This window comes from Notechis scutatus, chromosome 15 (genome assembly GCF_049901735.1).
Source record: "Notechis scutatus isolate UNSWTSFEM ecotype Mainland chromosome 15, rNotScu1.2, whole genome shotgun sequence".
NCBI lineage: Eukaryota > Metazoa > Chordata > Lepidosauria > Squamata > Elapidae > Notechis > Notechis scutatus.
In genome coordinates, this window is record NC_142023.1 from 7,579,751 (window position 1) to 7,591,623 (window position 11,873).

The following is an 11,873-nucleotide window of genomic DNA, read 5'->3' on the forward strand; positions in this document are numbered from 1 at the left end:
ATCCAGGCTGCCTGCCTTGACCGGGCTTTGGTTTTGCAAAGCTGTCATCCTCGGACCGGCCACCAGAGGGCCCGGGGCGCCCTGGACCAAGATGTGGGCGCCTGCGCGCAGAGCCGGACGGGAGCGCCGCCGCGGGGCGCGCCGGGAGTTGTAGTCTGTGCGGGCGGGGCAGAGGCAGCCATGAGGCGGCCGGCGGGGCTGCTGGCGTTGGTGGTGGCGGCGGCGGCGGCGTTGGAGCCGGTCAGCGTCAGCCTGGCCATCACGGCGGCCTCAGTGCTGACCGGCTTCCTCGCCCAGCCCCGCTTCTACTGCGGCTTCGTGGAGTGCTGCCTCCCCGACGACCACTGTCTCGACCCGGCAGGTATTTGGGGGAGGGGGGGCTCCCATCGTGCACAGCCGGGGATGGGGAGGCCAGCCCGGTCCTTCCTCCCCGGGAATCTATCTCCCATGCTCCCCAGCATCTCTGCTCCCCTGCTTTCAAGGTATAGGACTCCATCTCCTATCCTCCCCAGCCGGTCTCTGGAAACACGGGGACGACCTTCCCATCCTCCCCAGCCGGCCTCTACTCGTCCTATGTGTACAGGAAGGAGTCTGTGCATCCCATCCTCCCCATCTGTCTTTGCCCTTCTTGGTTGTCTAAGGATGCAGGGGGTCGGGGTGTCCATCTTCCCTCCTCCCCAGCTGGCCTTCCCCACAAACTGCTCCATGGAAGCATGGGAATACACTTCCCATCCTCCCCAGCCCCTCTCTGCGCCTGTTTGAGCTCTTAGGTGTATAGGAATCAATCTGTAGAGGAGTTAGGAAAAGGAGGATATAAAAAGACTCAAAAGTTTATGGTTGCTCACGGTTCTTCCTTCCTTCCTTCCTCCTTCTTCCCATCCTTCTCTTTTCTTCATCCCCTTCCTTCTCTTCATTTTTCCTTCCTTTCCCGTCCCCCTTTCCTTCCGTTCCCTTCTTCCCTCCTTCCTTTCCTTCCTCTCATTCCCACATCCTTCCCTCCCTCCCTTTTCTCCCTTCCTTCTCTCTCATCTTCCTTCCTTCTTCCCTCCCTCCCTTTTCTCCATTCTCTCTCATCTCCCTTCCTCCTTCCTTCCTCCCTTTTCTCCCTCCCTCCCTCCTTTTCCTTTCCTTCCTTCCTTCCTTCCTTCCTTCCTTCCTTCCTTCCTTCCTTCCTTCCTTCCTTCCTTCCTCCTTCCCTCCCTCCCTCCCTCCCTCCCTCCCTCCCTTCCTTCCTTCCTTCCTTCCTTCCTTCTCTTCATTTTCCCTTCCTCCTCCTCCGCAGCCCTGCAGCAGTCCCTGGAACAGAGGCTCTTCGGGCAGCACTTGGCCCAAGAGGTCACCCTGAAGGCGCTGACCGGCTTCATCCAGAACCCCAACCCGAAGAAGCCACTGGCCCTCTCGCTGCACGGCTGGGCCGGGACGGGCAAAAACTTCATCAGCCAGATCATTGCCGAGAACCTTTACCCAGCCGGCCTGAAGAGCAAATTCGTGCACCTGTTTCTTTCCACGCTGCATTTCCCGCACGAGCACCTGGTCCCCCACTACAAGGTGAGAGGAAAACCTGAGTTACTTCAGCTCAGTGCAAAAAGGGGGCACTTTGGGCGGGAGAATCTTTTGTCAGCATTGCAGCCGCTTCCAGGCCGGCGTTGTGTTCATTTTACAATCTGGTATCCCTGAGAATTGTGACTAAGGAACCCAACAATAGGACCCCCCCCCCCAACCCACTCCCCAATATTAGGGGAGGGAAAGGAGCTGGAAACCAATGTCATGACTTGGTGGCATCTCCAGGACTCGGGTGACGCTGGACAACCAAGCAGGAAATGCTATTTATTTGTCCTCTGGTGATCTTTCGGGAGAGCGCGAAAAAACAAGCTGAACTGGTTCCACGGGACATAGAAATCCCCCTTTGTAAAAATAATAATCTTGTGACTTCTAGAAAGGACAAAGCAGTTGGAAGGAGGAAGCGGAGAGGAATAGAAAGCGAAACTTTAAATGTTCTGGGTATTTAAGGTTAAGGATTTTGGTCTGGATTCATAGATTCAACCTACAACCACAATTGAGCCTAAAATTTATGTTGCTAAGCGAGATAGTTGTTCAGTAAGTTTTACCCCATGTTATGAGCTTTCTTGCCACCGCTGTTAAGTGAATCATTGCAGTTGATAGGCTAGTAGTCCAGTCTTTTAAGTGAATCTGCCTTCTCCCTTTACCCTGGGACCCTAAATATGAGTCGGTTGCCAAGATCTGGAGAGGTGATCCCGTTCCCTTCCAATGGAAACGGGGAGAGGAATCTTGGCACAACTTTCACCTCCTTCTGGTTTCCCAGGACCAGCTGCAGAAATGGATCCACGGGAACGTGAGCGCCTGCGCAAAGTCTGTCTTCATCTTCGACGAAATGGATAAGCTGCACCCGGGGCTGATTGACGCCATCAAACCCTTCCTGGATTACTATGAGCAGATCGACGGCGTGTCGTATCGGAGAGCCATCTTCATCTTCCTCAGGTGCCGGGAGACCTGCCATCTGAATGAGTTAACCAGAGCTTGTTAAAATCGGAGTGGATTTGCCCTCCGTGGTTTTCATTCCATCTAACCTAAGATATCGTTGCTATTACAAGACTTCAGGCATAATCCTCAGTTTACCACCACAATTGAATCCAGAATGTACGGGGTTTCCAGAGAGAAAAAGTAAGCCAGGATCTCTGCCATGTTGATAGCCCAAATTCCTTGTGGGTCCAATCACACTTGGCCCATCAAGAATTCTATTCTGTTCTATTCTCCTTAGGGTGCAGGCAGGAATTCAGCAGGGGTGGGAGTACATCACTTGTGGCGTTATCTCCCGCTCCTGCCCAGAGGGTTTTAGAGATGAGTTTTTTGTCTTAAGCTGCAGGAATTCATTCTGCGGACTTTTGGAAAATACACACTCAAATTCAGGATCAAGAATCAGGCGGTAAAATGGGACAGGCAGCTTTGGCAGTGAGGCTGCAGGCTGCCTCCCCGTTGTCTTAAGAGCTCCGTGGATCCAATAGGGCTGGGTTTGTAATGCTGGTTCTTTTCAACTTCTGCTTCCCCTACAGTAACGCGGGAGGAGACCTGATCACGAGAGTCGCACTTGAGTTTTGGAGGAGCGGCCGAGAGAGGGAAGAGATCCAGTTGAAAGATTTGGAAGCGGTCTTATCTTTGGGGGTTTTCAACAACCGGAACAGTGAGTCGTGGTCTTGGATTTGCCCTATGTTGGATGTTTCCACCTCCAAAACCCCGTGCAAAAAGCCAGGTTTTCTAAATATCAAGATATGGGGAATGTCTTTGTCAGTTAGGCATCTGTATATTATCAGTTCCCAGGATGGCTGAAAGAGTTTGTCTTGAAATTGGGGAAAGATAGATAGATAGATAGATAGATGGATGGATGGATGGATGGATGGATGGACGGACGGACGGACAGACAGACAGACAGACAGACAGACAGGATGGACGGACGGACAGGATAGATAGATAGATAGATAGATAGATAGATAGATAGATAGATAGATAGATAATAGACAGATATTGAATAGATAATAGACAGATATTGACTAGATAATAGATAAGAGATAGATAGATGATAGATAGATAGATAGATAGATAGATAGATAGATAGATAGATAGATAGATAATAGACAGATATTGACTAGACAGATATTGACTAGATAATAGACAATAAGAGATAGATAGAGATAGATAGATAGATAGATAGATAGATAGATAGATAGATAATAGACAGATATTGAATAGATAATAGATAATAGACAGATATTGACTAGATAATAGACAGATAATAAGATAGATAGATAGATAGATGATAGATAGATGATAGATGATAGATAGAGATGAGAGATTGATATGAGAGATAGAGATGGTAGATATATAGATGATAATGATAGATAATGGGACGGGATGATAGATAATGGGAAGGGAAGAAAAAGGGAAAGAAAGCAAGGGAGCGAGGAAGGGAGGAAAAGGAGAGAAAGGGAAGGAAGGAAAGGAAAGGAAAGGAAAGGAAAGGAAACGAGAATGGGAAGGAAGAAGGGAGGGAGGGAGACAAAGGAGAAAGGGAGGGAGGAAGGCCAATAAAGAAAGTTTAATCCGACATCAGTACCTGAAAGGATAGGCTGAAGACAGAAGTTTTCAACCAGAACCTTCTGGAAATTATCATAGGCATCTCCCAAATCTATTTTGGGAGAACATTGCAGGAAGAAGAGGGAGCCACCACCAATAAGGCCCCGCTACAAATTCCTACCATGGCATGCATAGAAGGAGGTTTTCAGCGATCATAATGCAAACCGGTTGTGGGCCACGTCTGCTTTCCTTCCAGCCCTTCCCCCATTTCAAACACCTTGTCTCTCCCGCAGGTGGCCTGTGGCACAGCAGCCTGATCGACCGAAACCTCATCGATTACTTTGTGCCTTTCCTTCCCCTGGAGTACAAGCATGTCAAAATGTGTATCCGGGCAGAGATGAAATCCCGCGGCAACGCCATCGACGAAGAGATCGTTGAAAAGGTGGCAGAAGAGATGACCTTTTTCCCCAAAGAAGAGAAGATTTACTCAGACAAAGGCTGTAAAACCGTGCAGACTAAGCTGGATTTCTACTAAGGGTTTCTATTTTTTAAGGGTCCCAAAAACAAGGGAGAAAATATTTGCAACAATTTCCTCTGTATGCACTGTAAAAAAAAAAAAAAAGCAAAAAAAGGAAGTCTCTGGACATGCACTTTTTAAAAATTTGGGGCAGTTTTTTTTACAGCCCCCTGGAACCTTTTGGGGTGCTGTTTCCTCTTCCCCAGATGTGGTCACCCAAAAATATTGCTCTGGGCATCTTTCACTGTACTGCACTTTTTAACACTCGCTAGTGGGAGGCGTAGAAGATATAATTCAATCTATTGGCAGGGAGAATTGAAGAGTTACTCAATTTGATTATTCCTGGCGGTCTGAATGAACTAAACAAAGGTCTGAGCTGACCAGTTGTAAAGTAAAGCCACTGCATGTTACACAAGATCTGTCTTCCTATCTCACCCCATGCGCATCCCCGCCAAAAAATAGTTTTTGAGAATTTCAGGTTAGAGAAAGGTCAAAACCAAAGTGTGCCTTGTTAGGTCAATATTGATGAGTGTCACGTTGTAGAGATTGTGTCAATTCAAGGTATCTTGTGGACCAAGTTGATAAAATAGTTCCTGAGCTTGTTGAGACTAAGCTAAGGACCTGCTCAATCGGAGGGAAAGTTTCTATTTGACAATCATTCTTTTGTCTGGATCAAGTGCCAGGTTTATGGATGGAAAAATAGCTCAGCAGCCTCTTGAGACGATGGAGGGAGTGCAGCTATGCTCAAGGACCCATTCAGTAGGCAAAAGAAAAATTGTAAGCCTTCCCTTTATCTGGCAGTCATCTTTTCCTCCAGCCCATCAGGAGATCAGATTTTTTTGGGGCGGGGGATAGTTGCATCTTCAGTGGTGGCTGATGCGACTTTCTATGGTTTGCAAACCTGTTCCCTAAAATCCAACGTGGGCAAACTGGGTGTGTAATTTACTTAAGCTATATCTCACTTTTTTTTAACAGAAGCAGCTTTAAAGAAATGTATTTTTTTAATAAGCGTTTTATATGTAGAACACTAGGATTATTATACGATTGAATGCAAGGTAAATGAGAATTATAATAAATGAGTGATGATTTGGGTTGAACCTTGCTTTATTTTTTTCAGTTTCAGTTGCTTGTCTATTACAATTTTTTACTGGAAAAGGCTACGTGCTAAAGAAATCATTAACCAGGAGTCTTGTGTGTGGCATGCTTGTTTAGAGATAGATTTTAAGCTTTCTACCGGCTGGGAGCCTATTAACCTCTTTCGTAGCCCTGTTTTCTTGTGGGAAATATGTGCAACAAATGTGCCCCTGGTAAACCGGGTAGCCAAGTCTCATCAAGGCAGCTGCGTGGCAGGGCGGCAGCCTCCCAGCCTTGCCTTTGCACACTTTGGGCCCCTGCTGGCCTTTCACCATAACCCCTGGCCAGAAATTCTAATGTCATTATGATTCCTACAACTGGGTGCTTTTTTTCTAGGGTCTCTCAAAGTACACCTTTATTAAACATAATTAAACTTTATTATACATAAGTGAACAGCCTAAAGCTGAGTTTAGTAAAAGCTGCAAAGTCTGTCCTCTTGTGGCCACTGTGTGCTGTAACATTTGGCAATGAAGCCCTGGAGTGGCTTTTCATTCTTTACTGAATGCTCAAAGCAGCCACAGAAGAGGCTGTCAAAAGAATATAAATGTTAGTTCCACAAGCAGCTAAAATTTCATTCCTAATAGGGCACCGAGGATGGCAAGACAGGGATTGCTGCCCTCCTGTGGCCAGGTACGTCCACGGCATTTTTCCCCTTAAGGTATAGCAGAAAAGGTTACTGGATTAGTTAGATTGGATAAAATAGAGATAGATTAATAGATGATTGAGAGATGGAAAATAATTTTGAGACAAGTGTAAAAATAATTTTATTGGAGGTTTATTTTGGTAGAACAGGACATTTCCGAATACACCAAAACCCCGAGTCCTCACAAAAGATGTTAGATTAATAGATGATTGAGAGATGGAAAATAATTTTATGACAAGTGCAAAAATAATTTTATTGGAGGTTTATTTTGGTAGAACAGGACATTTCCGAATACACCAAAACCCCGAGTCCTCACAAAAGATGTTAGATTAATAGATGATTGAGAGATGGAAAATAATTTTATGACAAGTGCAAAAATAATTTTATTGGAGGTTTATTTTGGTAGAACAGGACATTTCGAATACACCAAAACCCCGAGTCCTCACAAAAGATGTTAGATTAATAGATGATTGAGAGATGGAAAATAATTTTATGACAAGTGCAAAAATAATTTTATTGGAGGTTTATTTTGGTAGAACAGGACATTTCCGAATACACCAAAACCCCGAGTCCTCACAAAAGATGTTCCTTGGTGATTTCAGCAAAGAGCAGAAGTGCAGGGTGCCCAACAGGTCCAAGATCCTGATTGCAGGATCACAAATATAGTTGAGGAAGACTTGAAAGCATTCAAATACTTTTATTGTTAGCATCTCATCTTCCAAGCATAACCCAACTGCAACAGTTTGTACAACAATTCAAATCATAGTAAAGTCATAAAGATAAAATACATAAAAGTATCATCCAGCTTTTTAAGGATGACAAAAAGTTACATAATCATAAACATTACAAAAGCAACAATAAAATACCATGATGTAAGGTAAATGGTTCACTTATTTAAAATGACATTTTAAAAAAAATGGTGAGGTGTAAAAGAAACCACAGTTGTTATTGAAAGATTTCTCTCAGAAGAAAGAAAACAAAATAATGTTCAAACACTTGAATATCACAACAGGAATCTCTTGGTGAAGAGATGATGATATGAAAGGATACATAAAAATAGGCAACAGATAAAATATCTTGTCTATCATAAGCATCACAGCTACTTAACAACAGTAAGTCAGGGGTAAAACTCTGGTCAAACAGAGTATAACCAAGCCTGGAATAAAAAGACGACTAATGTGTGTGATAAAAGAAATCAAAATTCTTGAGGTGAGAGCCACATATTGTGTGTAATCATTAACATTTACCAGTCAAAAACAACATACATTTTCAACCACATCCCAGGCTAATATTATACCTAACTAGAAACCTTTTATTAATAACTGGCTATACCTAACATTAAAAAGAGCCATTGAGGCTTTTTTCCTGGTTCTAAGAACAATTGCCAGGGCTAAATTATGCCAGGCAGAAAACTATAAAATCGATTATAAATCACTGGCACACTTGACATTAAAAAGGGCTGCTAAGATGCTTTCTGGTTCTAAGAATCAATAAAAAGGTAAAGGTAAAAGTTCCCCTCCCACATACCTGCTAGTCACTTCCAGCTCTAGGAGGTGGTGCTCATCTCCGTTACAAAGCCGAGGAGCCAGCGCTGTCCGAAGATATCTCCGTGGTCACATGGATGGCATGACTAAATGCCCAACGCGCATGGAACGCTGTTACCTTCCCACCAAAGGGGTCCCTGTTATTCTACCTGCATTTTTACATGCTTTTGAACTGCTAGGTGGGTAGAAGCTGGGACAAGTCACGGGAGCTCACTCCGTAACGCGGTGCGAGAGATTTGAACCACCGAACTACTGACCTTTCTGATACACAAGCTCAGCGTCTTAGTCACTGAGCCATATCATGCCTAAATTAAGTCAGGCAACAATCTAGGGTTTCAACGGCCACACCTAGAATTAAAAAGGGCCGCATAGATTTATTTTCTAGTTCAAGGACCTACCTAATTATACCCAAGCAAAAGAGTATTTATTAATTTATTGGACTGGTGAGCCAAAAGGATTCTTCCAGTTTGAGTCCCATTTGGGGATCCTCAGGGACTGGGGGAGCCTTCTCTCTGGGCGCTCTGGACTCCTCCAGTGTGATTCACCCTCACCGCCTGCTCAGGGACTGGAAGGCCTCCTCCACCAGGGGGCGCCATAGCATTTCCACCATCATGCGTGGGTGTTTGGGCGCAGATGGAATCAGGAACAGTGCAGCCTTTCTCCCGAAAAGCGCACCCCATCAACTCATCTGTGCTCATGCGTGAATGTAGGTAGGCAACGAATGTGGAGGAGGAGGACTGGTGATCCCAGGGGATTCCTTTCCAGTTTGAGTCCCATTTGGGGATCCTCAGGGACTGGGGGAGCCTTCTCTCTGGGCGCTCTAGACTCCTCCAGTGTGATTCACCCTCACCGCCCGCTCAGGGACTGGAGCATATCCTCCACCAAGAGGCGCCGTGGCATTTCCACCATCATTTGAGCACAGATGGAATCAGGAATAGTGCATCTCTCTTGGCTCACTTGTTTCACAGACTGCACTGAGAATGGTCGTCACTGGCCATGTGTCACATTCGACAGACTCAATGGGCAAAGTAGGCAGGGAGGTGATCGCAAAGGACTCCCTTCCAGTTTGAGTCCCATTTGGGGATCCTCAGGGACTGGGGGAGCCTTCTCTCTGGGCGCTCTAGACTCCTCCAGTGTGATTCACCCTCACCGCCCACTCAGGGACTGGAAGGCCTCCTGCACCAGGGGCGCCGTAGCATTTCCACCAACATGCGTGTCTGGTGTGAGTCACAATGGCCTCCAAACAGTGCAGACTCCATCAACTCATCTGTGCTCATGCGTGAATGTAGGTAGGTAACGAATGTGGAGGACTGGTGATCCCAGGGGATTCCTTTCCAGTTTGAGTCCCATTTGGGGATCCTCAGGGACTGGGGGAGCCTTCTCTCTGGGCGCTCTAGACTCCTCCAGTGTGATTCACCCTCACCGCCCACTCAGGGACTGGAACATGTCCTCCACCAAGAGGCGCCGTGGCATTTCCACCATCATTTGAGCACAGATGGAATCAGGAATAGTGCATCTCTCTTGGCTCACTTGTTTCACAGACTGCACTGAGAATGGTCGTCACTGGCCATGTGTCACATTCGACAGACTCAATAGGCAAAGTAGGCAGGGAGGTGATCGCAAAGGACTCCCTTCCAGTTTGAGTCCCATTTGGGGATCCTCAGGGAGTGGGGGAGCCTTCTCTCTGGGCGCTCTAGACTCCTCCAGTGTGATTCACCCTCACCGCCCACTCAGGGACTGGAAGGCCTCCTGCACCAGGGGCGCCGTAGCATTTCCACCAACATGCGTGTCTGGTGTGAGTCACAATGGCCTCCAAACAGTGCAGACTCCATCAACTCATCTGTGCTCATGTGTGAATGTAGGTAGGCTACGAATGTGGAGGAGGAGGACTGGAGATCCCAGGGGATTCTTTTCCAGTTTGAGTCCCATTTGGGGATCCTCAGGGACTGGGGGAGCCTTCTCTCTGGGCGCTCTAGACTCCTCCAGTGTGATTCACCCTCACCGCCCGCTCAGGGACTGGAACATGTCCTCCACCAAGAGGCGCCGTGGCATTTCCACCATCATGAGTGGGTGTTTGAGCGCAGATGGAATCAGGAACAGTGCAGCCTTTCTCCTGAAAAGCGCACCCCATCAACTCATCTGTGCTCATGCGTGAACGTCGGTAGGCTACAAATGTGGAGGAGGACTGGTGATCCCAGGGGATTCCTTTCCAGTTTGAGTCCCATTTGGGGATCCTCAGGGACTGGGGGAGCCTTCTCTCTGGGCGCTCTAGACTCCTCCAGTGTGATTCACCCTCACCGCCCACTCAGGGACTGGAAGACTTCCTGCACCAGGGGGTGCCATGGCATTACCACCATGCATGGGGGTTTGCTTTGAGGGTCAACCCACTATCATTTCCCTATTTATGTTGGGGGTGCTCTCAAATTCTAAGATTTGACGGGGATTTAAGATTTAAGGGGACGCGGTGGCTCAGTGACTAAAATGCTGAGCTTGTCAACCAGAAAGGTCGGCAGTTCCGTGGTTCGAATCCCTAGCGCTGCGTTATGGAATGATCTCCCATTCCTTCTCCCAGCTTCTGCCAACCTAGCAGTTCGAAAGCATGTAAAAATGCAGGTAGAAAAAGAGGGACCCCTTAGGTGGGAAGGGAGCAGCGTTCCCTGCGCCTTCGGCGTTTAGTCATGCCAGCCACGTGACCACGGAGACGTCTTCGGACAGTGCTGCCTCTTCGGCTTTGTAACGGAGATGAGCAGCACCCCCTAGAGCCGGAAACAACTAGCACACATGTGCGAGGGGAGTTTTTACCTTTTACAAATTCTAAGAACTACAGTTATGGCTAACATTATACTATACCCAATAACTAATTAGTACTTTAATAATCACTGACTGCACCTAGCATTAAAAAGGGCTAAAGACATTCTTCTTGGTTTTAAGAACTATCACCTGGTCTAATAACAATGAGGCAAGAAATCTATGGAATCTTATATACATTGTGGAACACATTTAGATTTAAAAAGAGTAGTTGACCTTCCTGGTTCTAAAAACCATCACCATGGGTAAAACTATGGCAGGCAAGAAAACTAGAAATTCTATTATCTATCAACAGATACAGACAACATGTGTAGTGTGGTGTGTTAATGAGAATGACCTACAATGTCAGTGATTCCACTACAGGTTAGTTTTGACTGACTGGGTGAAGTTCCACTCTTGACGAAGATCGTGTTCGTTCTTGTTTTCCATTCTTCTTCCATTTTGACCATCAACATTGCAGGCTGACAACTCAATCTTCTGTCTTCTAAGATGGTGAAGCACATGTCTTTGAGATTAAAAAAAAACAAAAACGTTACTTCAGCTACCATTGGAGTTTTACTCCTAAAGAATGCACAATATTACCTCAGATGCAGGGGTTATCCATACTTACCTGGAGACAAAAGAGGCTAACAATTAATGGAAGACCATCCCTCTCCCTCCATTATCCCAAAACATTGAAGGACAGAAGACGCAACTGAACTTACATCATAGTGTAGAAAGTGACATCACAGCTGAGGGCTAAAAGGACTTGGGCTGGAGACATTTTCTTGCTCTCGTTTCTTTTTTCTTCTTTCATTTTCTTTCTTCCTCTGCAGTGCTCAGAGGAACATTTGGCAGGAGGCATACACTCATTCCTTCTCTCAATCTCAGAAACTATAAAATCTATATCTCAACAGCCACACCTAGCACTAAAAATGGCCGTTGGGTTTTCCTTTCTGGTTCTAAGAACCATCGCCAGGGCTAAATTATGCCAGGCAGAAATCCATAAAATCTATAATCGATCAACAGCCACACCTAGCATTAAAAATGGCTGGTGGGTTTTCCTTTCTGGTTCTAAGAACCATCGCCAGGGCTAAATTATGCCAGGCAGAAATCCATAAAATCTATAATCGATCAACAGCCACACCTAGCATTAAAA

General features: G+C 46.2%; 1 protein-coding gene across 1 annotated transcript; it reads left to right on the forward strand.

Moving 5' to 3' along the window:
* The first annotated feature begins 120 nt into the window (after positions 1–120).
* TOR1B (torsin family 1 member B) lies at positions 121–5,703 on the forward strand. Its single transcript, XM_026688484.2, has 5 exons — positions 121–361; positions 1,283–1,548; positions 2,324–2,499; positions 3,072–3,199; positions 4,383–5,703. Exons 1-5 carry the CDS (start codon positions 181–183, stop codon positions 4,622–4,624), a joined length of 993 nt encoding a protein of 330 aa, XP_026544269.1. The 5' UTR covers positions 121–180; the 3' UTR covers positions 4,625–5,703.
* Positions 5,704–11,873: the final 6,170 nt, after the last annotated feature.